This window comes from Cotesia glomerata, linkage group LG9 (genome assembly GCF_020080835.1).
Source record: "Cotesia glomerata isolate CgM1 linkage group LG9, MPM_Cglom_v2.3, whole genome shotgun sequence".
NCBI lineage: Eukaryota > Metazoa > Arthropoda > Insecta > Hymenoptera > Braconidae > Cotesia > Cotesia glomerata.
The window spans coordinates 17,633,077-17,657,351 of record NC_058166.1 but is presented as its reverse complement, the minus strand read 5'-3'; the positions used below and the strand labels follow the sequence as shown (position 1 = coordinate 17,657,351).

The window sequence follows — 24,275 nt, the reverse complement described above, 5'->3', positions numbered from 1 at the left end:
TACTGCGCAGAAGTTGGTGGCGCTGCGGTAGATTTCTGTGATTAAAACTCCATCCAATAGGAGACCGCCATGTTTCTATGAAGATGTCACTGTAATTTAAAAAGAAAATAATATTTATAAGTCAGTTTCCTCTCTGGACACTCCCTAATTGTCATAGACACTAATTCCCCGGTGATCAATGGACTTTTGCAACACGACACATGAATACATCTAGACCGACTAGACAGAAACTGACTACGTGTAAATAGATTAGATTATAATTATTTAAGTTAATTTAATAAATAAAATACGCGTGTTTTGTTACAAGTCCCCGGAAATTATGTTCAATTGTGCTGTGTTTTAAATAAAATCTATTTTACTATTGTATATTTTTAAAATCGGTAAGTTTTATTGATATTTTTATCTTTTATAATTCTATTATCTTAACTTCATTTATTTACTTTTCATTGCATCACTTTTTTCATTTTAGTTAGTTGATTTTACAATTAGATTAAAATTGAAATTTAAGTGTATATAATTTGACTTATATAAAACAAATGATTAATTGTTTTTTTCTTTTTTTTTTTTTTCTGTCTCTTATTAGGTAACTAATGGCGAGAACGAGAGCTTTGATACTTGTCCTAATTATAAATCTTTTTTCCACTAAGATTTTCTGTGAGGAAAGCCATTCTCACGATCAAGATTTTAGTGATGAAGATACTAAAGCTTCGTATACCAGCCCCGTTGTCTCGGGATTTGCTTATTTAGCCGAGAGTTTTGATGATAGTGAGAGGTTTAAAACTGTTTGGATACAGTCGCAAGCTAAAAAGGAGTCAGCTGATGAAGATATTGCTAAATATGATGGTAATTTTTTTAATTTTCAATAATTAATTATGATATTGAAGTTAGCAGTCACTTGATCACTTTTTATTTTTTTTTAACTAACAAATTTGTTGTCAATTTTTTTTCTTGCTATAATTTATTTATTAAAAAAATTCTTAAAATTATCAAATATCTGCTAAATTAATTTTTATTAAAGTAGGCCGTCAATTGACCATTTTTTAATTTTATTTAACTAATAAATTTATTCCAAAAAATTATTTTTAAAAAATTGGATTTTTTTATTTTTTACAATTTCTAGTCAATTTTTTTAATCATTTTTTGCGATAAATTGTTACAAAAACTCTTAAAATTATTTAATATCTGCTAAATTAACTTTCATTGAGTTTAGCTCTCAATTTACAATTTTTTTTTAACAAACAAATTTGTTCCAAAAAATTATTTTTAAAAAATTGAATTTTTTTAATTTCTAGATGTCAATTATTTAAAAAAAATTTTTTTTTTGCAATAATTTATTCATTAAAAAAATTCTTAAAATTACTAAATATCTGCTAAATTAATTTTTATTAAATTGAGCTGTCAATTTACAATTTTTAAATTTTTTTCTAACAAATAAATTTCTTCCAAAAAATTATTTTTTAAAAATTGCACTTTTTATTTTTTTTAATTTCTACATGTCAAATTTTTTTTTAATTTTTTTTATGCTATAATTTATTTATTAAAAAAATTCTTAAATATCTGCTAAATTAATTTTCATTAAATTTAGTCAATTCACAGGTTTTTAATTTTTTTTTAACAAACAAATTTGTTCCAAAAAATTGGATTTTTAATTCCTTCAAATTTTTAGATCTCAATTTTTTTTATAATTTTTTTTTGCCATAAATTGTTACAAAAACTCTTAAAATTCTTAAATATCTACTAAATTAATTTTAATTAATTAGTTTTTTAATGATACTGAATTTAGAAGACATCTAACAATTTTTTAACAAATTACAATAAAAATAATTCAGCAAAAAAACTCGAGATAGAAAATTAAAAAAATTACAAGTGTAAATTTTTTAAAATATTTTTTTTTTATAACAATTAATTTAAAAAATTGTTAGATGTATTATTTGAGTATCACAGCTTTTGATAAATTTATTTTAAATAAAATAAATTTAATTTAAAGGCGTCTGGTCGTTGGAAGAGTCTCTGAGAAATCAACAAGACGGAGACTTAGGATTAGTTTTAAAAAGCAAAGCTCGACACGCTGCAATTTCAGCATTGCTGAACAAACCATTTAAATTCGATGACAAGCCACTGATCGTTCAGTACGAGGTTAACTTCCAGGAAGGCCAAGAGTGCGGCGGAGCGTATCTTAAATTGCTTACTCAAGACCCAGCACACGCAGATTTAAAAAAGTTCCACGACAAAACTCCTTACACAATAATGTTCGGGCCAGACAAATGCGGCAACGATCACAAGCTTCACTTTATTTTCCGACATAAGAACCCAGTAAATGGAACTATTGAAGAGAAGCACTGCAAGAAACCTAAAGAAAGATTGGAAGACTACTTCAAGGACAAGATCCCCCATCTTTACACTCTGGTAATTCGCCCGGATAATTCTTTCATCATAAAAGTAGACAACAAAATTGTCAACGAAGGTTCTCTGCTCGACGACTTTACGCCGCCGGTGAATCCTCCGCTGGAGATCGAAGACCCCAATGACACCAGACCGGAAGACTGGGACGACAGGGAGAAGATTCCAGATCCCACGGCAGTTAAGCCCGAAGACTGGGACGAAGATGCTCCGGTTCAGATTGTTGATGAAGATGATGTTGTCCCGGAAGGCTGGCTTGAAGACGAGCCGCCGACAATTCCCAATCCCGATGCAGTAAAACCCGAAGACTGGGACGTGGAGATGGACGGAGAGTGGGAGCCTCCAGAAATTCCGAACCCCAAGTGCGAAGGTATCGCTGGTTGTGGGCCTTACAAGCAAAAAATGAAGAAGAATCCGAGGTACAAGGGCAAATGGCTCGCTCCTCTTATTGATAATCCTAATTACAAAGGTAAATGGAAACCAAGACTCATCCATAATCCGGATTATTTCAATGATGATCATCCTTTCCGGATGTCTCCAATTGTACGTACTTGTTTTAATTTATTTTAATACAGTTTATCACCTCGTTGTAAATAGATCAGCTATTCATTTTATTTATTTACTTTTTATAAGGATACTAATATAAATTATTTTTTTATTATTTATTTATTTATTACCAACACAGTAGACTTTTAAGTTCTACAATAATATAAAATTTAAAAGATACTTATTTAATTAAATATTAATAATTATCTATATTATTAATAGAATAAGAAAAATATTGTGGCCTCTAGATACATAATTACGAAATGACTTTGTATCTTGTGAACTAATGACATTTTAAAAGATATAAGCTCATCATGATGTTACACTCATCAAGACCTTTCATTTGAGTACTCACATCAATTTTTTATATATTTTATATACATTATATATTATATAGATGTAGATATGGAAAATATATCAAAATTGCATGTGGGTACTCAAATGAAAGCTCTTGATGAGAGTAACATCGGGATGAGTTTATATCTTTAAAAATGTCAATAGTTTAGAAATGACCTTGTATCTTCTGAACCATTGACATTTTTGAAGATATAAACTCATCCCGATGTTACACTCATCAAGAGCTTTCATTTGAGTACCCACTTCAATTTTTCATATATTTTATGTATATTATATATTATATATAAGTATATATGAAAAATATATCAAAAATTTATGTGGGTACTCAAATGAAAGTTCTCGACGAGTGTAACATCAGAATGGGCTTATATCTTTAAAAATGTCAATAATTAAGATAATTATGTCAATAATTACCTTGTATCTCGTGAACTAATGATATTTTTAAAGATATAAGCTCATCCCAATGTTACACTCATCAAGACCTTTCATTTGAGTACCCACATCAATTTTTCATATATTTATATATATTACATATATGTATATATGAAAAATATATCAAAAATGCATGTGGGTACTCAAATCAAAGCTCTTGATAAGTGTAACATCGGGGTGAGCTTATATCTTTGAAAACGTCATTAGTTAAAAAAGTACAGTGCAATTTAACAAAAATCATTATTTAATAAAGCAAAATTTTATTTATTTACAGTTTACAAGTCACGGCAGTCACATAGTGACTGCAAGGTTGCTATTTTTTTTTATTTTCTTAATTTATTAAATAAGAATTAAAAAAATATTTTTAAAAATTGTTTTTTAAATTTTCTTTTTTTTTATAAATTTTTCAATAAGAAAAATATTAAATTATTTTTTTTTTTGTATTATTAATTACCAACAAAGACTTATAAGCTGTAAAATAAAAATGAAAAAACACACTTATACAATAAAATATTAATATATTAATATTGCAGCACGCTATTGGGTTCGAACTCTGGTCAATGTCCCCAGACATCTACTTTGACAACCTGATCATCACCGACGATGAAGATGTAGCCAAGCAGTGGGCAGAAGATACCTTCGAGATTCACCGAAAAAAGATAGCTCAAGACAGCGTGAGTAATGGAAGCTTTAAAGCTTCCTCTTGAAACTAAATATAGACTAACTACTATAGTTTATAAATGTTTAATCAGTTAATACATTTTTTATTGACGAATTAATTGATTTATGGACTTTGGTGAAACGTTTTATAATGCGGGCGCGTAGGTGACAATATGGGGTCGTTTGATGCGGTCAATGAATCACAAGCCCGGCTGGTGGGCTGCCTATTTTATCTACTGCTCTATACCTATAACTATATACATCTGGTACCTCTACAAAAGGGCCAAGGAGGTATCAACAATGCTGTTGCTTATGAGCAATCGATTTCCCATGACATAATGCTGCGACCTTCCTCATTGCCTTCATTAATTATTTATCTAAGCGCTAGATTATCTACTATCTGACATTTACTACTCCCCAGCGATAGTAATCGATTATTTAATATTTTACTGTTTAATATGTAGAGTACGCTTTTAATATATTATGTATTATTGTTATTATTTTTTGTATTTCTTAGTGGACTATTTGGCGACAATTTGTTAACTTCACAAGCGAGAACCCATGGATTTGGGCAGTGTATATTCTAGTCGCTGGTATACCTGTATTACTTATAGTTTATTGTTGCTGTTTCCAATCCCAGGTATTTAGATCATTAGATTATTGCTAGATTATTATTATTATTTACTCACAAGTAAATGGAAAAAAATTTTTGTATCACTTATAAACTTGGAACAAATTTTTTTTTTCTGTAATTTAAAAAATTTTTCAAATTTTTTTAATTAAGGTAAAAGACCTAGTTATTGACACTGGCCTAGTTGTTTGATATTTGCAGTTTTATTCTAATTAAAAAAATAAAATGTTATTAAAAAAACAATTTTATAATTAAAAAATTATCTATATTATTAAGAGAATAAGCAAAATTTTGTGGCGCGTATTTATATGATAAAATGGGTTTTTATAGTAAAATTTGATGTCGTTAAAAACGTCAATTGTTAAGAAATGACATTGTATCTTGTAAACTATTAACATTTTTAAAGATATAAGCTCACTCCGACATTACACTCATCGAGACCTTTCATTTAAGTACCCACATCAATTTTTCATATATTTATATATATTATATATATGTATGAAAAATATATGAAAATGTATGTGGGTACTCAAATGAAAGCTCTTGATGAGTGTAACATCAGGATGATTTTATATCTTTAAAAATGTCAATAGTTAAGAAATGACCTTATATCTCGTGAACCATTGACATTTTTAAAGATATAAGCTCATCCCGATGTTACACTTATCAAGAGCTTTCATTTGAGTACCCACATGCATTTTTGATATATTTTTTATATATACATATATATAATATATATAAATTTATGAAAAATTGATGTGGGTACTCAAATGAAAGCTCTTGATGAGTGTAACATCAGGATGAGCTTATATCTTTAAAAATGTCAATAATTAAGAAATTATATTGTATTTCGTCAACTAATGGCATTTTTAAAGATATTAGCTCACCCCGACTTTACACTCATCAAGACCTTTCATTTGAATACCGACATCAATTTTTCATATATTTTTTATATTTATATATATTACATATATGTATATATGAAAAATATATCAAAAATGCATGTGGGTACTCAAATGAAAGCTCTTGATGAGTGTAACATCAGGATGAGCTTATATTTTAAAAAACATCAATATTTAAGAAAGTACAGTGCAATTTACCATACTCATTATTTAATAAAGCAAAATTTTATTCATTTATAGTTCACAAGTCACGGCAGTCACATAGTCACCAAGGTTGCTACTATTTATTAATTTATTAGTTATTTTATTTTTTTTAATTAAAATAAAATTGCAAGTGTCAATAACTAGGCCAGTGTTAGTAACTGGGTATTTTACCTTAAATTTTAAAAATTTTTTCTAAGACTATTATTAATTTATTTAGGATAAAGATGACAGACTAGACGATAAAGAATCACTCAATGCAATTGAAGAAGACTTGAATGAACAAGTAGATGCTGCCGAGGAAGATGTACAGCAAGAATCCGCAACTTTAGCGGACGCTGATGATCATCAAGATAATGCCAGTGAGACTGAAGAAGCCGACAACGAAAAGGTACATTTTATTTAAATAAAAAAAAAATTTTTTTTCATCTATTTTATAAATAAATGTTTATTTTATTAAAGGAGGAACACACTGGCGACGGCGATGGTCCTCGTCGGAGAAAAGCGAATAAAGAATAATAAAAATTGAACGTAATTTAAAGAAATTTGTAAGCGTAAGAGATGTTAACTTAATTACCATCGAATTTTGTTATGTATATTCACATTCCACATTTCACGGATAATTGGATGAATAAATAACGAAAATTATTTAAAGGTCCAATTTCACCATTACTGAATAGTGTAATGATGATAAAAAAAAAAAAAAAAAAAAAAATTAGAACAATCATTTGTGCATTTAACTATAAAGTCGTTATTTGATAAATATCAAGATAAAAAGTAATTTTAATCGTGCGTGTGTTATTAATTATTCACAATTATGGTTTGTTTTTTTTTTTCTTAAATTTTTATTGTTTTATAAGTAAAGTACGTAATGGGTATTAATGTGTTACTAATTTATTACGCAAGATTTCATTGCAATACCTGTAAAAAATTACATCATGCCCGAGGCCAAAGTATTTTATTATATGCATGATAATCAATGGCCCGACGGTCTTCATCTCATTTAACTTAACTCAATTACGATGTTTTTTTTTTTTTTCCAATCGTTTTCACGTCCAATGGAGAAGCTATTTGCCTTATTATATTAATAAAGTATGTTTTTATTTGTTCACTTATAGTTAATATTAAATACCGAGTACAATATTATATATTTAATTAAATATTATTGTTACGAATTATTATAATTGAATTATGCAGAACTTTTTACTATTTAATGTATTTTGTCAGTTTATTAATTAAATTTCATTCAATTTGTGTTGTAATAATTGACTATTATTTATGATTTATTATTATTATTATTATTATTATTATTATTATACACAAGCTGGGATCAAAAAAAAAATTTTTTTAGTAGAATATTGTTAATTAAAATAAAATTAATAAATTTACATTAAAGATTTATAAATATTTCGATAGGTATTAAGTAATTGGATTTAAATGTGAGAAATAAAATTTTATTGAACTGTGCTAACTATTTTAAAACATTCTCTTTTATTTTAAAATACTTTATCATAGATCTTTGGATCATTTTATTCTCTTTAAATATTATCAATTATTATTGTTGATACATTTAATCATGATTCGGTCGATTAATTTCATAAAAAACTTACCTGTATTTTAAAAATAGTACACATGTAAGGATTTAAAAAAAATGTGATCAGTAATGGGCTTTGGAGATGGCTAGTGTCCATTTTCAGGAAGGTGTTGTCGGAGATCGTCGTGAGCAAGATTTACACGTGGGTACTGGGCGTTGAGACAAATGACCAGATAGTAATTTGGGCTCTTCTTCGATGCATCGTATACAAAATACGTCTCCGCAAGACCAACAATGATTCTAAAATGTGATTGAATTATTGAAAATAAGTATTTAGACTGCGAATAAAAATGCTCTATCTTTAGATACATAATTGAGAAATGACCTTGTATCTGGTGAAGTATAGACATTTTTAAAGATATAAGCTCATCTTGATGTTACACTCATCAAGACCTTTCATTTGAGTACCCACATCAATTTTTCATATATTTTATATATTTATATATATCATAAATACCATATATATGAAATATATAAAAATTGCCGAGTGGGTACTTAAATGAAAGGTCTTGATGAGTGTAACATCGCAATGAGCTTATATCTTTAAAAGTGTCAATATTTAAGAAATGACTTTGTATCTTGTGAAATATTGACGTTTTTAAAGATATAAGCTCATCCTGACATTACACTCATCAAGACCTTTCATTTAAGTACCCACATCAATTTTTCATATATTTTATGTATTTATATATATCATAAATACCATATATATGAAGTATATAAAAATTGCCGAGTGGGTACTTAAATGAAAGGTCTTAATGAGTAAAACATCGGGATGAGTTTATATCTTTAAAAATGTCAATATTTAAGAAATGACCTTGTATTTCGAGAACTATTGACATTTTTAAAGATATAAGCTCATCTTGATGTCATACTCATCGAGACCTTTTATTTGAGTACCCACATCAATTTTTCATATATTTTATATATTTATGTATTTTACATATATGTATAAATGAAAAATATATCAAAAATGCATGTGGGTACTCAAATGAAAGCTCTTGACGAATGTAACATTAGGATGAGCTTATATCTCAAAAAATGTCAATCATTAAGATTACCTTGTATCTCGTGAACTAATGATATTTTTAAAGATATAAGCTCATCCTGGAGTTACACTCATTGAAACCTTTCATTTGAGTACCCAAATCAATTTTTATATATTTTATATACTTATATATATTACATATATGTATATATGAAAAATATATCAAAAATGCATGTGGGTACTCAAATGAAAGCTCTTGATGAGTGTAACATCAAGATGAGCTTATATTTTTAAAAACGTCAATATTTAAGAAAGTACAGTGCAATTTAATAAAAATCATTATTTAATAAAGCAAAAAATTTTTTTATAATAATTGACTTGCTATAAAAATTTAAAGAATTTTTAGATGTCTGAATTTTATAAATTGAAATTAATATAGAACTTCTAAAAAATAATTTTATCTACCTTCTTATTAAAAGCGTCAAAAGTTGAGCAGCAAGAGCATTCCTCAACTTTACTGCTAGTTTTCCACTCAAGCGCAACACTTTTGAGCTCACTTTCTATTTGATTTACTAAAGCATCATTATTAGCACCCCCACCGTCATTTTCATCTTTGTCAATTATTTTTTCCGAGTCCAGATCTTTACTGAACTCATCGTCGTAATTGTAATTTGGTTGATTGTTTTGTTGACTCTTGGGCAATTGACTTAAACTATTGACTCTTTTAATTAGTAATTTAACATGATCCTCTAGGGAAGTCGTGTGATTGTGAAGGGCGAGCACATAATCTTGTCCAGTCTCTCGGGGATGAATTCCATTTTCAAATCGAAAATACAAACCTTTCCACAGTCTAAAAAAAATGTACAGTTTAAAATTAAAATTATATTTTTAATATTAATTAACTTACTCAATATTTTGCGGTGATAGCTTTGGTTCTAATACTTTATTACATTCATCTTTATAATTATTACACGCGTACAGAGGATTTATGTACTCGTTTATTTCAGCCGCTATATCTTCCCACAATGATTTCGTTCTTTCTGACAATCTAAAAACGATAAATTTACAAACGATCGATAATTTACTTGTTTAATGTTTAATATTAAATTCTCAAACACAATTTATGTTAAGTAAATACCGTAACAACTGTCTCTCTTTTTCGTTATTACCAATAAATGTACCATGCTGACAGCTGTGTACATGATCATGAAGAACTAATAAAAAGTATTCGTTAAATTGAAACATATAAGGAAATTGATGCAGTAATTGATATGTTACGTCAATAAATTGAGTGAAAATTGGAGCTAATTCTTTGGGATCAGATGTAATATGGCCGCATCGATCACTGAATTTGTGTCCAAATGCTAGCCAGTCTTTTTCTATTAAAGCCTAATAAAATTTTAAAATTAATAATTATAAATAAATTATTAATGATTCTAAAATCAGCAGACTAAAAATTATTGAAGTTTTTATAGCAAATAAATTATTGGAAAAAAAAAAATATTTTTTAAAAATTCGCACTTAAAATTTTATTAAGCCAAGCGTCACATAAAAAACTGTTGATTTTTTGGTAAATTTTATTTGACAAGAAGTAATAATTGTCAACTTAAATTCAACAAAATATTACCAAAAAAATGTTTGTGCCGTTTAAAAACTGACAATTTTAAGATTTTTTAAAATTTTTCTTAAAAAAAAATTTGCGCGTCTTCGATAAAAAATTTTATTCATGAATAGAAAATACTTGAATATAAATATTAAAAAAAAAAAAAAAATACTTGAAATTAAGGTTTAAAAGTTATAAGATATGCAGCAATACTAAAAAAAAAAAAATCAAGCATAAAAATTTTGCAGTTACTGTGTTTTAAAATTGGGCAGTTGTTTTTACATGTGGAATTTTTTTGCTAAATTTTTTTTGATTATAAATTAATTGTTATAAAAATCTAAAAAATTGTTAGATGTCTGCAAAATTTAGTATCATAAATAATTCAATTGTTGATATCAATAATGATAAATTACTTGAAATCCTTGAATTGTTCTGTAAAACGGGTCTAAAAGCAAGGCTGCTACTGAACAAACTTGAGCAGTACGATCCCAGCCATCACTACAGTGAACAACAACGTTTGTTCCGTTTATTATTGCTTTGGCGATAAACCAACTGGTCTCCAAAATTGATCTTATGTGTTTCAGCCAACCACTGCTTTCTAAACCATTTAGAAATGCGCTCATCGATGTAGTTTTTTGTACTGATATTAAATTATAAAAAACATTATTAACAATTTTTTTAAAAATAATAAATAAATTTTAATAAAAATTATTTTTAAAACTTACAGTCAATAAGTTTACTTAAACTCGCTCTCATAACATGAATATTTTCAATCCCAAAAAAACGGAATTTAATATTGTCATAAAAGTTTTCATTTTCATATCCTTTTCCTGCTGCTCTGTTGGCCATTGCATTTATCTAATAATTTTAAATAAATTATATTACAATAAAATTGAAATTATTAAAATTAAATTCAATTCAATTTAAATATTGATTATTATTATTATTATTATTATTATTATTATTATATTAACTAGCTGGCTTATAATATTAACTATCTTTGATTTATTAAAATTATTATTATTATTATTATTATTATTATTATTATTATTATTATTATTATTATTATTATTATTATTATTATTATTATTAATAATAATAATAATAATAATAATAATAATAATAATAATAATAATAATAAAACTCTTGAATTCGTCATTATTATTATTATTATTATTATTATTAATTTGGAACTTACTCTGGGCCGAGTATCAACAACATACATAAACTTAGCATTAGGATTTGTACAAAGAATATGATACAGCATTTGTTCATCTTCAGGACATCGTGCATTAAATCCCGATAGTGGTTGACTACATCGACAAATTGCAGCCTGTTTTTAATAATTAATGAATTAATAAAATAATTAAAAAAATTGTAGGATGTAAAATTAAATGGTTAACTAAAACCTTATTAGAGTGAAGATAAGTGAGGACAGGTAGACGTCCTTTGCTTCGAAACTTGGCGCTTCCAACAAGAACATTATTTGTACAAGTAGAGGGAACATAAAGATATCTAGGATAAGTATCACAAAGTTCGTAGCTAGTGTTCAAGTAAGTGAGTGTCCATTCAGAGTTGGGGAGTCCTTGTCGTTGGAATTCATTCTGAATGTCAAATAAACTCCAGCCGTCGAACTTGGGTGTCAAGTTTTTGCTTATTCGCGAATGGAAACAATAGACATCATCTATTCGAGCTGAAATTAATCACAAATTTTAATTTTTGTTTTAAATGACTAAGATAATAAATAAGAATTAATTATTACTAAATAACACTGAAGTTAATTGACATTATTAATTTTTTTTTATAATTTTATAGAAATTAAATTATTATAAAAAAATTCCACATTTGAAAATTAAGAATGAAATTCTTTTAAAATAATTTTTTGGAATAAATTTAATTTTAGTTTTTTTTTTTTTTTATTGAAAAAATTATTGCAAAAAAATTTTCATTTGTAAAAAACTTGAAAAACTCTAAGTAAAATTTTTATAAAATATTTTTTTGTTCTAATTATTAAATTATTATTATTATTACTATATCATAATTATTAAATAATTATATTGAAAAAAAATCAAAAAGTTAAAAACGTCGGCTAACTTTAATGAAAATTAAGTTAGCCGACATTTAAAAATTTTTATAATTTTTTTTTATTGAAAAAATGATTAAAAAAAAATTTCACTTGTAAAACACTTTAAGAATTCTAAATGCAATTTTTAAAAAATATTTTTTTGTTCTAATTTAATAATTAAAAAAAAATCTAAAAATTAAAATCGTCGGCTAACTTTTTTATTATTTAACTTTGATATTATTAATTAATTATATCATTAATATGATATTGAATTTAGCTGTCATTTGACAATTTTTTTTATTTTTTTAACAAATAAATTTGTTCAAAAAAATTACTTTTAAAAATTGCATTTTTTATTTTTTAAAATTTCTACATGTCAATTTTTTTTTCTAATTTTTTTTGCCATAATTTATTTAGAAAAAAAAATCCAAAAAAGATTAAATATCTGCTAAATTTATTTTCATATCATTAATTAATTAATTGATATAATTAATTTTGATATTATACCTGGAGAAGATAGTCTCATTAACGTTAAATAAATATCATGGCAGTCTCGTTCTTTAGTAATAATAAAGGTAATTGTCAAAAAATGTTTGCACTTAATATGCAGCGGAGATCCAGCAGTAGTCAATGGTTGTTTTTCAATACTAGCGATATGAGTGTTCAACACCCAAATCTGTTTCTTTTCATTGGGGTATGTGAAAATTAAATGTGTTGCTGTCAAATACAAAGTTCCTACCGAGTGTTTATTACTGTACCTATCCAGCATCCTGACATTCTCAACCTGTAATTACAATAAATTAACAAACTAGTTATTAAATAAATTAATTAAAACAATATAAACACTTTACCTTTCCAATTTTAATCAGTTCCATAGGATTCATGATTGTTAATTACAAAATATTGACATACGTTATTAAATTAATACTCAGCTGTCAGCTTGACAAATATACGTAGCAATAATAATTATAATATCAATATATATCAACAATTGAGCCAATAATTGGCATTACCTCGTCACTTGATGATAAATTCATTATTTATTATTTATTTCTTCCCGATAACTCTTGAATTATTGTAACAGTCTCTGTAACATTATTATTATATTTATATTTATATTTTAATACTGTAAAAAAAAAAAGTGAATTTTATGTTTTAAGTGGAGGGGGAATTAAAAAAAAACGATAGTACTAAAGTAACGACACTAGCGACAATTGCACTTGTGGCAGTTGCGCAAAACCGCCATTTTTTGTTTGCGCATGCGGTGCCAAAATTTTTTTAATAAATTATTTTTCAACTATTTAAATTGAATTATAAGAAAAGTAATAAATATTAAAATAAATCGTGTAATTAATTTTAATTAATTACAGGTTAAATTAAAGCCGTAAATTATAACACGTGTTATAAAAATAGTTAAAATTGGCGGCTAAAAAACAGGCAAGTTCAAAACGGTGACTTAAAAAAAAATTAGCAGCCGTGTAAATACGTACCGAGTGCTCTCAAGTGCGCAGTCCTCAGCAGCAGCTTGAGCTAGCTAGCTGATTGATGTGTGACGTTGATAATATATTTTATAACTATACAACATAACAATCTAACAAAAATTCATTCGATGTAATCGTAACACTCGGTATCATTTTGCGCATCATCGTCATGTGGGTTATGTGTACGTGTATGATCGAGTAAAATTAGTACACAGCTGGTTTGTTAATTCAAAAAAATATTTAAGGAAAAGCTTTAATTAAAAGTGCTATTTATATTACGTATATTATATCTTTATCTAAATAGGTAATTATTTTTATTCATTTATTAAATTACTATTAATTAATTAATTATATACTTGATATATATTTATAAAAAAGCGTAGTGAAAAAAAAATTCGCACAAGCGATAACGATTACATGTATTGATAAAAGGAAAAAAAAAACAAATGTTGATCGCAAACTAACACTAAAGTTCTGTATCGCGCGCGATTGGTTGTAGCCAGGAGCTCAGGACGGTAGAGAGAAAAAATAAGTACGAGGGGATGAATACAATCGACGTAACGAGCTGTAACTCATAGGCTTTACGATCGAGTCCGAGTTTGTGATTATTATTATTACTATTATTTTTTATAAATTTAATTGTTTTATAATTTTTAATAATTTATGTTTAAAAAATTAATTATTGAATTGTTAATTAATTAATTAATTGGAAATTTTAGTGGGCATAAAAATGCGCGTCGCGATCAATAAAAAAAAATCGCGGTCTTGTTAACTAAAGTCAATCATATCTTCCTTATATTAAAATCGTATGAGAAGTGTTTTGTCTTTTCTGCATCTATATATGTATGTAGAAGGTACATATATATAGATGTATATATATCGATCATGGCGTATTTGTTGGAATAGTATTTTATCCAGGAATTGTAACGATCGTTCTATTCGTTAAAGTCTGCTCTTGAATTAGTGTAATAAAATAAATAAAATTAATAAAGTAAATAAAATAAAAGTTTGAAAGCTAAGAGAAGATAATAATATTAATAATAATTTAAATATTAATTATAATAATAATATAAATAAAAAAATTAATGATACTGAAGTTAGCAGACGTCTAAAAATTTTTGATTTTTTTTTATTAATTAAATTACAACTAAAAAGATTTTTCTAAAAAATTACACTTATAGTTTTTTAAGTTTTTTACATGTGACAATTTTTTTTTAAGTTTTTTAATTGAAGATTTTTTAATAAAAAATTTCTAAAAATTTTGAAATGTCGGCTAACTTCATTTTCACAAAGTCTGCTCTTGAATTAGTGATAATAAAATAAATAAAATAAAAGTTTTAATGCTAAGAGAAGATAATAATAATAATAATATAAATAAAAAAATTAATGACACTGAAGTTAGCAGACGTCTAAAAATTTTTGATTTTTTTTTATTAATTAAATTACAACTAAAAAGATTTTTCTAAAAAATTGCACTTGAAGTTTTTTAAGTTTTTTTATATGTGACAATTTTTTTTTAAGTTTTTTTAATTAAAATTTTTTTAATAAAAAATTTCTAAAAATTTTGAAATTTCGGCTAACTTTATTTTCATAATAATAATATAAGTAAAAAAATGAAAATAAAGTTAACCGACATTTCAAAATTTTTATAAATTTTTTATTGAAAAAATTTCAATTAAACAATTAAAAAAAAAAATTGTCACATGTAAAAAACTTGAAGAACTATAAGTGCAATTTTTTATAAATATCTTTTTAGTTGTAATTTAATTAATAAAAAAAATCAAAAATTTTTACACGTCCGCTAACTTATGAAAATTAAGTTAGCCGATATCTAAAAATTTTCATGATTTTTTTTTATTGAAAAAATGATTACAAAAAAATTTTCATTCGTAAAAAACTTGAAAAACTATAAGTGCAATTTTAAAAAAATATTTTTTAGTTCTAATTTAATAAATGAAAAAAAAATAAAAAAATTAAAAATGTCGGCTAACTTCAGTGTCATGTAAAAAAATGAAATAAAAGACAGGCGACTAAAGATTTAAGATTTAAGATTCTTGGTGAAGTTGACAGTGATACGTTGAAAGACAGATTTAGAGATTTAGTTGCTAGTTAATTGATTAAATATTAAAAAAAAAAATAAAATAAAGTATTGAATAAAGAGTTTTAATTAAAGGAAAAAATAGAGAAGCAGAATGGCATCGACGACGATTGCCGTGCCAGCTGCGAGCGCCCCGGTTGTCGTGACGACGATGCATAAAGAAGAAGAAGGAGATCCCCTGGTCGAGTGGAACAGCGACGCTGCAGGCAGCGACGGAACTGTCGGGAACACCGGTGACGGGGAAGCTCTGGAGGAAAACCCGAGGGCCAATGGAATAAACGGGAACGGCAGCGGTGGCGAGGATTGTGCTCTGTGCGAGGGCAAGCTGACCAGTCCCAGACTGCTCTCGTGTCTCCACGTCTTCTGCGAGGCTTGTCTGGACAAGCTGCTCGAAGAGGACGAAAACAAGAGCTCTGGGATCAACTGTCCGATTTGTGGACAGAGGACAGCTGTAGGTGCTCGAGGAGCTGCCTCTTTGCCCTGCGACTATGTTCTCACTAATATTTTGGACATGTCGGCGATTGAAAATATGACAGTTCTATGCACCTCTTGCAAGGCCAAAGAAAGTGCCGTGGCACGCTGCTCTGATTGTGCCAATTTCTTGTGTCCCAATTGTAACACTGCTCATCAATTTATGAGATGTTTCGAGAGCCACAAAGTTATCGCCTTTGAGGATCTCAAAAGATCTAATAAGACTGTTCCAATTCATAAACCTATTTTTTGTGATCTTCATCCTGCTGAGAATATCAAGTTTTATTGTTACACGTGTCAAGTAAGTTTTTTTTTTTCATAATTATTTACAATTTGGGTAAAAACTATTTTTTTGGCCATAGAAATTTTTTTTTTTTGATCAATTTTTTTTTTTAATTGTTTTTTTGTTACACTAAAATTACCAGACACTTGATAATTTTTTAATTTTTCTTAAAAAATAAACTAGGTTTAGAAAATTGCTTTAAAAAAAATTGTATTTACAATTTTTGAGAGCTTATAAAGAAAACATTTTTTAAATAAATTTTTCTTGCTATAATTTATTTGTTAAAAAATTCTAAAAATTATCATATGTCTCTCAATTTCAGTATTATGTATTTTTCAGAAAAGAAAAAAAAAACGAATTAAAATGAAAGCCAATTTTTTTTTCCAACTTTTAAAAGCAAAAATATCAAAATCTTCATTTCTTTTTTCACTATATTTTTTCTCATGAATGCACTAGAAAAAAAATTTTTAAACATTAATTTTTTACCTAATTATGGCCACAAATAGAATTGACCCCACTTGTAAATAATTATCAATTATTTTAATAAATTAAAAAAAATTTTATTCTTTTATTTATTCATTTTATAATAACAATATTTGATATTTATTTGTTTTTTAGGAGCCTATTTGCAACGAGTGTCTACTGGTCGAGCACAAAACACCCGAGCATCAGTACGAAAGACTCAGCGACGCGGAGACTAGCCAGATAGAAGAGCTTGTAAATTTGATGACTGAGAGTAAAAATAAAATAATTGAATGTGACAATACTTCTTCACACCTTGAAAATGCTTTAAGTGAACTTCAGGCCCAGCATGATCAGGCCAAAGACCTTATTATTGAAACGTTTCAAAGTTACAAAGCTATTTTAGAAAAATGCCGCGATACTGCTTTAAATGATCTCGAGAAATTACATTCCGAGCGTGAGCTTGAAGTCATGGACACTTTCCACAAGTAATAAAAAATAAATCAATATTATTCTAGAATAAAAAAATTCTTTTATAATTTTATTTTTATCTAACAACATTTTTTTTTTATTTATTTTAGCGTCGAGAAGAGCGCAGAAAAAATAGAAGACGCATGCCGGTTTACAGCAAGACTTCTCGAGCACGGAGACTCTACTGAAATTTTAGCTCTGAAGCGAACAGTAGCCACTCAGTTGATGAATTTAATAAACAACACACCCAAGTCAAACATTAAATATTCAATCGAGTTCCAAACTGACTTTGATCACTTTGAGAAAGTCGCCAAGGAGTCTTTTGGTAAATTTAAAACTGAGAGTACGCCTCCGAAACCTTCACCGGAAATGATCACTTCAATGGCGACTGCTCAGCAACAACAGCAACAACAAGCAGCTCAACAGCAGCAACAACAACAGCTGGTCTCTATTCCTTGTCCCAATTCTATAAGCACCAACTCGTCGATATCTTTGCCCACTTCAATGCAATCTTCCTTCGAAGGTGATACTTCTTTCATCATTCCTCCACCCACATCAAGTCCTCAAAATGTACCGGCACCTCCACCAGCCGTTTCTCTTCCTCCAGGTCCTTCCATGCACGGATTTACAAGCATCCAAGAGTATAATCTTCAGCAGCTAGCAAGTTTAGCTGAAAAAGTAGATCTCAATGATACGAGTGTGGTTGCGCCAAGCGCGAATCCAAGTCCGATTCCGTCCTTTACGCTGGCCGATTTACTCGCTGGCGAGTTTCCTGTTAATTCCACCAGCCATGCAATCAATAACTTGCAGGCTTTGGCTAAGCTCGAAGCTCTTAGAAGTAATTCTATGGCTAATCAAGGTGATCTATTAATTATTTTTTTTTTTTTTAAGATGACACTGGATATAATTCCAGATTATACTCGGTGATATCTGTGGTGAAAAAAAATTTCAAATAGTAGCTAGAAAAAACTAGATTATACTCCGTGATATTTGGATTATACTCATTATAATCCAGATTATACTGAGTGATGTCCAGATTATACTCCGTGATATCTGTGGTGAAAAAATTTCAGATAGCTAGAAAAATCCAGATTATACTGAGTGATGTCCAGATTATACTCATTATAATCAGGATTATAATGAGCGATATTTAGATTATACTCATTGTAATCCAGATTATACTGCGTGATATTTAAATTATACTCATTGTAATCTGGATTATACTAGCTACTATCTGAAATTTTTTTTCACTCAGTATAATCTGGGATGATATCCAGTTTCATCTTGTTTTTTTTTTTTTTTTTTTTTTTGAAGAAAATTGACAGTTTAATTGATTTTGTTTAAGATTTAGGAAATCCGACGCTCAACGGCGGGGGAGGTCTTGTTTTAGGTCGCGTTCAATCACCAGTGATGAATGAATCTCAAAGTCTTGGATCATTAAGCGCAAATACTCTTCTTAACAGCGGCTATCAGTCTTTATCCAACTCAACCTCGCCCATTTTGTCCCAAGGACCTGGTAAATATCCTTAGCCTTGTGTACTTTATAATTTGAATTTTAATTCATTGTTCATCACTTAAATTAATTTAAAGCTTTTCTCTTTGATGAAGTGTATAGAACATAACATGTTGAACATAATATTATTTCAACGATTTAATTTCAGATGACCTTAAAAGTGAATCGATGCACAACATGTCAGGGGTGGATAACAGTGTCACTGGTAGCGGCGCTGGGAGTTACAATAATCATTCACGAGCCACTAACTCAAAGCAAACCCCAATGCAAATTCGATCCAAATTCGGTCAATTGGGTCCTAGTAAAGGACAATTCAATTCGCCGCATGGTTTTTGTCTTGGTACTGATGAAGATATTATTGTTGCTGATACAAATAATCACAGAATTCAGGTTATTATTATTCATATTATTAAGAGAATAAGTAAAATTTTAGAAATAATAAAAATTTATAAATAACCTTATATCTCGTGAACTATTGACATTTTTAACAATATAAGCTCATCCCGATGTTACACTCATCAAGACCTTTCATTTGAGTACCCACATCAATTTTTCATATATTTTATATATTTATATATATGTATATATGAAAAATATATCAAAAATGCATGTGGGTACTCAAATGAAAGCTCTTGATGAGTGTAACATCAAGATGAGCTTATATTGTTAAAAATGTCAATTGTTAAAAAAGTACAGTGCAATTTAACAAAAATCATTATTTAATAAATCAAAATTTCATTGTTGAATTCATCAAAGTTTAAATTCGAAATTTTATTTTAAAAATACAAAAAAAAAATCGAATCTATAAATTTACTTAAATCAAGAATAATTTTTAATATCAATATTGTTTTTTTATGTATAGATATTCGACAAAACGGGTCAATTTAAATCTCAGTTCGGTATCCCTGGCAAAGAAGAAGGACAACTATGGTACCCAAGAAAAGTAGCAGTGATGCGTAATTGCGGTAAATTCGTGGTCTGCGATCGCGGTAACGAACGATCCAGAATGCAGATATTCACTAAGAACGGACATTTTATTAAAAAAATTGCTATTCGGTACATCGATATTGTGGCGGGTCTTGCTGTCACAAGTCAAGGGCACATAGTTGCTGTCGACAGTGTGTCACCTACTGTGTTCGTTATAAGCGATACGGGGAATCTTTTGAGCTGGTTTGACTGCAGTGATTACATGAGAGAACCTAGCGATATCGCTATAAGTGGTAATTTATTTAATCTTTTTTTTTTTATCAAGTATTGATTAACTTTTATAAATAAATTAATTTTTTTTTAAAGGTAAAGAATTCTTCGTTTGCGATTTCAAAGGACACTGTGTCGTAGTATTCAACGAGGATGGCCAGTTCTTGCGTCGCATTGGCTGTGAGAATATAACAAATTTCCCGAATGGGATTGACATCAGCGACGCTGGAGATGTCCTCATTGGTGATTCCCATGGCAATCGTTTTCATGTCGCCGTATTTTCTCGAGACGGTTCTCTAATTTCCGAGTTTGAGTGCCCTTATGTAAAGGTAAGAGTAATAAATTTATAGTTAATATATTTTCTTAAATAAACAGTAAATTTATGACTGGTTAGCAGTCACTTGAGCATTTTTTTATTTTTTCAACTAATAAATTTGGACAGAAAAATTTATTTTAAAAAATTGTATTAATTTCTACATGTTAATTTTTTTTTCCATATTTTATTTATTAAAAAAATTATTAAAATTATCAAATATTTGCTAAATTAATTTTTATGTAAATTCATGACTTTAAAGTTAACAGTCGAACATTTTTTTAATTTTATTTAACAAATAAATTTGGACAAAAATTAATTTTAAAAAATTGTATTAATTTCTTTTAATTTCTACATATCAATTTTTTTTTCATATTTTATTTATCAAAAAAATTATTAAAATTATAAAATATCTGCTTAAACATTTTTTAATTTTATTTAAAAATAAATTTGGACAAATTAATTTTAAAAAATTGTATTAATTTTTTTTAATTTCTACATATCAATTTAAAAAAAAATTTTTTTTTTTTCAATATTTTGTTACAAAAATGATAAAGATTATAAAATATCTGCTAAATTAATTTTCATGTAAATTCATAACTTTAAAGTTAGCAGTCACTTGATTATTTTTTAGTTTTTTTTTTTTTTTAGCAAATCAATTTGTTAAAAAAAATTATTTTTGAAAAATTGCATTTTTAATTTTTTAAATATAAAAAATTTCTACATGTCAATTTTAAAAAAAATTTTTTTTCCATATTTTATTTAATAAAAAAATGATTAAAATTATCAAATATCTGCTAAATTAATTTTCATGTAATTTACATGAATTTCATAACTTTAAATAGCAGTCACGTGAATATTTTTTAATTTTATTTAACAAATAAATTTAGACAGAAAAATTAATTTTAAAAAATTGTATTTTTAATTTTTTTTATTAATTTTTACATGTTAATTTTTTTTTTCCACATTTTGTTACAAAAATTATTAAAATAATAAAATATCTACTAAATTAATTTTCATGTAAATTCATGACATTAAAGTCACCAGTCACTTGATTATTTTTTAGTTTTTTTTTTAATAAATAAATTTGTTCCAAAAAATTATTTTTGAAAAATTCCATTTTAAAATTTTTACATATCAATTTTTTTCATATTTGATTTATTAAAAAAATGATTAAAATAATAAAATACCTACTAAATAAATTTTAACATAAATTAAGTATTTTACAAACTGTCATCTAAGTCTGGGGAATGATTTACCGATTGCAATTGAGATAGTTGGCAATAATATAAATGTTATAATATTTAGCGAGGTAGAGCTAGTGTTAATTAAAATAGTATTTTAATGGTAAAAACTAACTACAGGTATCAAGATGTTGCGGCCTTAAAATAACTTCCGAAGGTTACATAGTAACGTTGGCCAAAAATAATCACCACGTCCTCGTGTTAAACACACTCTACATATTATGAGGTGGAACAAAGCTACGTCCTCCTGTTAAACAGCCTCTATTTATTGTGAGGTGTGAGACCAGTACCAACAACAATAATAACAATAACAAGATCCAAGTCAACAATAACATCAACAATAATAACATCGCAGCTTCCTCCAATTAGCAGTACTCCTATTGGGACTGCAGTACTCTCAACGAAAGGTAAACAACAGTAATGACCTGGGCTTATTGCCAGTTGATATTTGTCTGGCCTATCCAAGCAATAGTTTATTTTAAAAAATATGTGTGTTAAATATCATGAGAAATTCAATAATGCGGCTTTAATAGTTTTTAAAAATATGCGTCCCTATTTTTATGAAAGTAAACAACAGTAATGAGAATGAGGTTTTACGGTTTAAATTATAAACGTTTAATCGTATGCTGACAAAATAGTTTTTAATAATAAAAAAAAAAAAAAGAGAGAGAGAAGGAGCGGAGGTGCGAGGTTTTAATAGATATACATTTTCGACCAAACACAGTATAAATAGGTTTATTTAGAGAATTGCATTTGGTAAACTGCCAAATAATAAAAAAAAAAAAAAGTAAAATAAATACAGTGTACCGTAGGAGCATCTGGCTGTAAGCAAATCGTGAATAAATTATGCCTAGGTGAATTATTAATCGTATCTAGGAAGTATTATTACGCGGTTTGCTTCTATTAGCTGAGAAAGCAATTTAACAATGGCCTTTTTGTCAAAAAATTGGTCGTTGAAAATCATTTTTTGACATGTCAGTATTTTAAGAATTATAAATCACAAATCAAAGTAATTCTAGTCCTACTTTCGAGCACTATTATTTACTTTTAAAGACCACTGAGAGATAAAGTCAACTAACAGCTATTAAATTTTTCCTTATTATATTATATATATACAGCTCATTTTATCTCTCATTGGTCCATATATATATTATATATATTTTAAACAAAATATTAATATATACTGTCTTATCAGTTGTGCTCAAATTTTTAACAAAATGCTCGAAATTAACCCTCTCCTCGTGTAAATTAACCATTAAAGATAAACTTTTAAGGTTTAAAAAAAATTACCTATTTATTTCTCGATGATTATTATTTAATTTAAGATTAAAAATTTTTAAATAAAAATTTAATAAATTTGAAGGACTTCCATTTAATGTTTGTTTTTTTGGTTACCGTTGGGACATCAATGTATGATAGTAAAATTATTATTTACTTGTTAATCAATAGTTCACTCCCAACGCGGATTATAATTAATAATCATCGATAAATAAAATGTATTAATTAATATTTTAAGTAATATGAGATAAGAGTGATTGCTTTTTTTTTGTGTGAAAGTTTTATTAAATTTTAAGCTTGCGAGATAAAAATAATAATATTAATAATTAGAGTGATTGCTATTTAATTATAATAAGATACTTTATTATTAAAAATATTTACTCAGGATTAAATATGATTTACATTTTAAAATGAAAATTATGTATTTATACATATTGAAGTATATTTATGTAATTTTTATTAGTAAGTGTGTAAATTAATCGGTTCGTGGTGCTAGACGGTTCATCTCGCGTAAAATTAGTTCAAAAAATCAATAATAAAATTTAAAAAATTAAAAAAAAAAAAATAAGTTTGTCGGGTTTATTGATAATAATATAAATAAATCACTATTATAAGTGTTCTTCGTATTTTTTACAAGGACCATAGTCGAATTGATTTATCGTAAAGAGATTCTTAAATTAATATATCATTTTAAATAGGGGACGATACTTTATGGTTAAATATACGGTTTGCTAAACAACTTCTACACGGAAAGAATAAGATGATACTGGGTATCATCCTAGATTATACTGAGTGAAAAAAAAGTTTTAGATAGTAGATAGTATAATCCAGATTACAATGAGTATAATCTGGATTACAATGAGTATAATCCATATTACAATTATAATCTGGATTATAATGAGTGTAATCTGGATTATGAATATAATCCAGATTGCAATTATAATCTGGATTATAATGAGTATAATCTGAATTATAATGAATACAATCTGGATTATAATGAGTATAATCCAGATATCACTCGGTATAATCTAGATTTTTTTTAGCTACTATCTAAAATTTTTTTTCACCACAGATATCACTGAGTA

At 27.0% G+C, this 24,275-nt stretch overlaps 3 protein-coding genes across 5 annotated transcripts; 2 read left to right on the top strand and 1 right to left on the bottom strand.

The window, feature by feature from the left end:
* The first annotated feature begins 103 nt into the window (after window positions 1-103).
* On the top strand, window positions 104-6,777 carry LOC123271339 (calnexin-like). Of its 2 annotated transcripts, none has more exons than XM_044737633.1 (7): window positions 104-380; window positions 584-843; window positions 1,988-2,943; window positions 4,269-4,409; window positions 4,913-5,035; window positions 6,350-6,520; window positions 6,592-6,777. In XM_044737633.1, exons 2-7 carry the CDS (start codon window positions 591-593, stop codon window positions 6,646-6,648), a joined length of 1,701 nt encoding a protein of 566 aa, XP_044593568.1. In that variant the 5' UTR covers window positions 104-380; window positions 584-590; the 3' UTR covers window positions 6,649-6,777. The 2 variants fall into 2 exon arrangements, with proteins under 2 accessions (XP_044593568.1, XP_044593567.1); XM_044737632.1 differs by lacking the exon at window positions 4,913-5,035 and adding an exon at window positions 4,561-4,686.
* A 790-nt stretch (window positions 6,778-7,567) lies between these two features.
* On the bottom strand, window positions 7,568-13,519 carry LOC123271337 (myotubularin-related protein 6). Its single transcript, XM_044737630.1, has 10 exons — window positions 13,231-13,519; window positions 12,887-13,163; window positions 11,724-12,007; window positions 11,513-11,647; window positions 11,040-11,172; window positions 10,728-10,954; window positions 9,850-10,100; window positions 9,619-9,759; window positions 9,177-9,561; window positions 7,568-7,963 (listed from the first exon to the last, which is right to left on the bottom strand). The coding sequence occupies exons 1-10, from the start codon at window positions 13,261-13,263 to the stop codon at window positions 7,823-7,825; spliced, it is 2,007 nt and encodes a 668-aa protein (XP_044593565.1). The 5' UTR covers window positions 13,264-13,519; the 3' UTR covers window positions 7,568-7,822.
* A 249-nt stretch (window positions 13,520-13,768) lies between these two features.
* Window positions 13,769-23,232, top strand: LOC123271336 (brain tumor protein). 2 transcript variants are annotated; one of them, XM_044737628.1, is made up of 9 exons: window positions 13,769-14,164; window positions 16,034-16,730; window positions 17,331-17,662; window positions 17,756-18,504; window positions 18,991-19,161; window positions 19,307-19,548; window positions 20,021-20,378; window positions 20,452-20,684; window positions 22,033-23,232. In XM_044737628.1, exons 2-9 carry the CDS (start codon window positions 16,053-16,055, stop codon window positions 22,135-22,137), a joined length of 2,868 nt encoding a protein of 955 aa, XP_044593563.1. In that variant the 5' UTR covers window positions 13,769-14,164; window positions 16,034-16,052; the 3' UTR covers window positions 22,138-23,232. The 2 variants fall into 2 exon arrangements, with proteins under 2 accessions (XP_044593563.1, XP_044593564.1); XM_044737629.1 differs by lacking the exon at window positions 13,769-14,164 and adding an exon at window positions 14,246-14,461.
* The last annotated feature ends 1,043 nt before the right edge of the window (window positions 23,233-24,275 follow it).

Excerpts from the sequence above, each read along its gene's own strand:
- LOC123271336 (XM_044737628.1), top strand. The coding sequence starts at position 16,053 with ATGGCATCGACGACGATTGCCGTGCCAGCTGCGAGCGCCCCGGTTGTC. Across the intron at positions 16,731-17,330 it reads TTTATTGTTACACGTGTCAA|GAGCCTATTTGCAACGAGTG; the intron begins GTAAGTTTTTTT and ends TTTGTTTTTTAG. Across the intron at positions 19,549-20,020 it reads CAAATAATCACAGAATTCAG|ATATTCGACAAAACGGGTCA; the intron begins GTTATTATTATT and ends TTTTATGTATAG.
- LOC123271337 (XM_044737630.1), bottom strand. The coding sequence starts at position 13,263 with ATGAATCCTATGGAACTGATTAAAATTGGAAAG. Across the intron at positions 10,101-10,727 it reads GAACAATTCAAGGATTTCAA|GCTTTAATAGAAAAAGACTG; the intron begins GTAATTTATCAT and ends AAATTTTATTAG. Across the intron at positions 9,760-9,849 it reads AAAGAGAGACAGTTGTTACG|ATTGTCAGAAAGAACGAAAT; the intron begins GTATTTACTTAA and ends TATCGTTTTTAG.
- LOC123271339 (XM_044737632.1), top strand. The coding sequence starts at position 591 with ATGGCGAGAACGAGAGCTTTGATACTTGTCCTAATTATAAATCTTTTT. Across the intron at positions 2,944-4,268 it reads CTTTCCGGATGTCTCCAATT|CACGCTATTGGGTTCGAACT; the intron begins GTACGTACTTGT and ends TTAATATTGCAG. Across the intron at positions 4,687-6,349 it reads TCTACAAAAGGGCCAAGGAG|GATAAAGATGACAGACTAGA; the intron begins GTATCAACAATG and ends TAATTTATTTAG.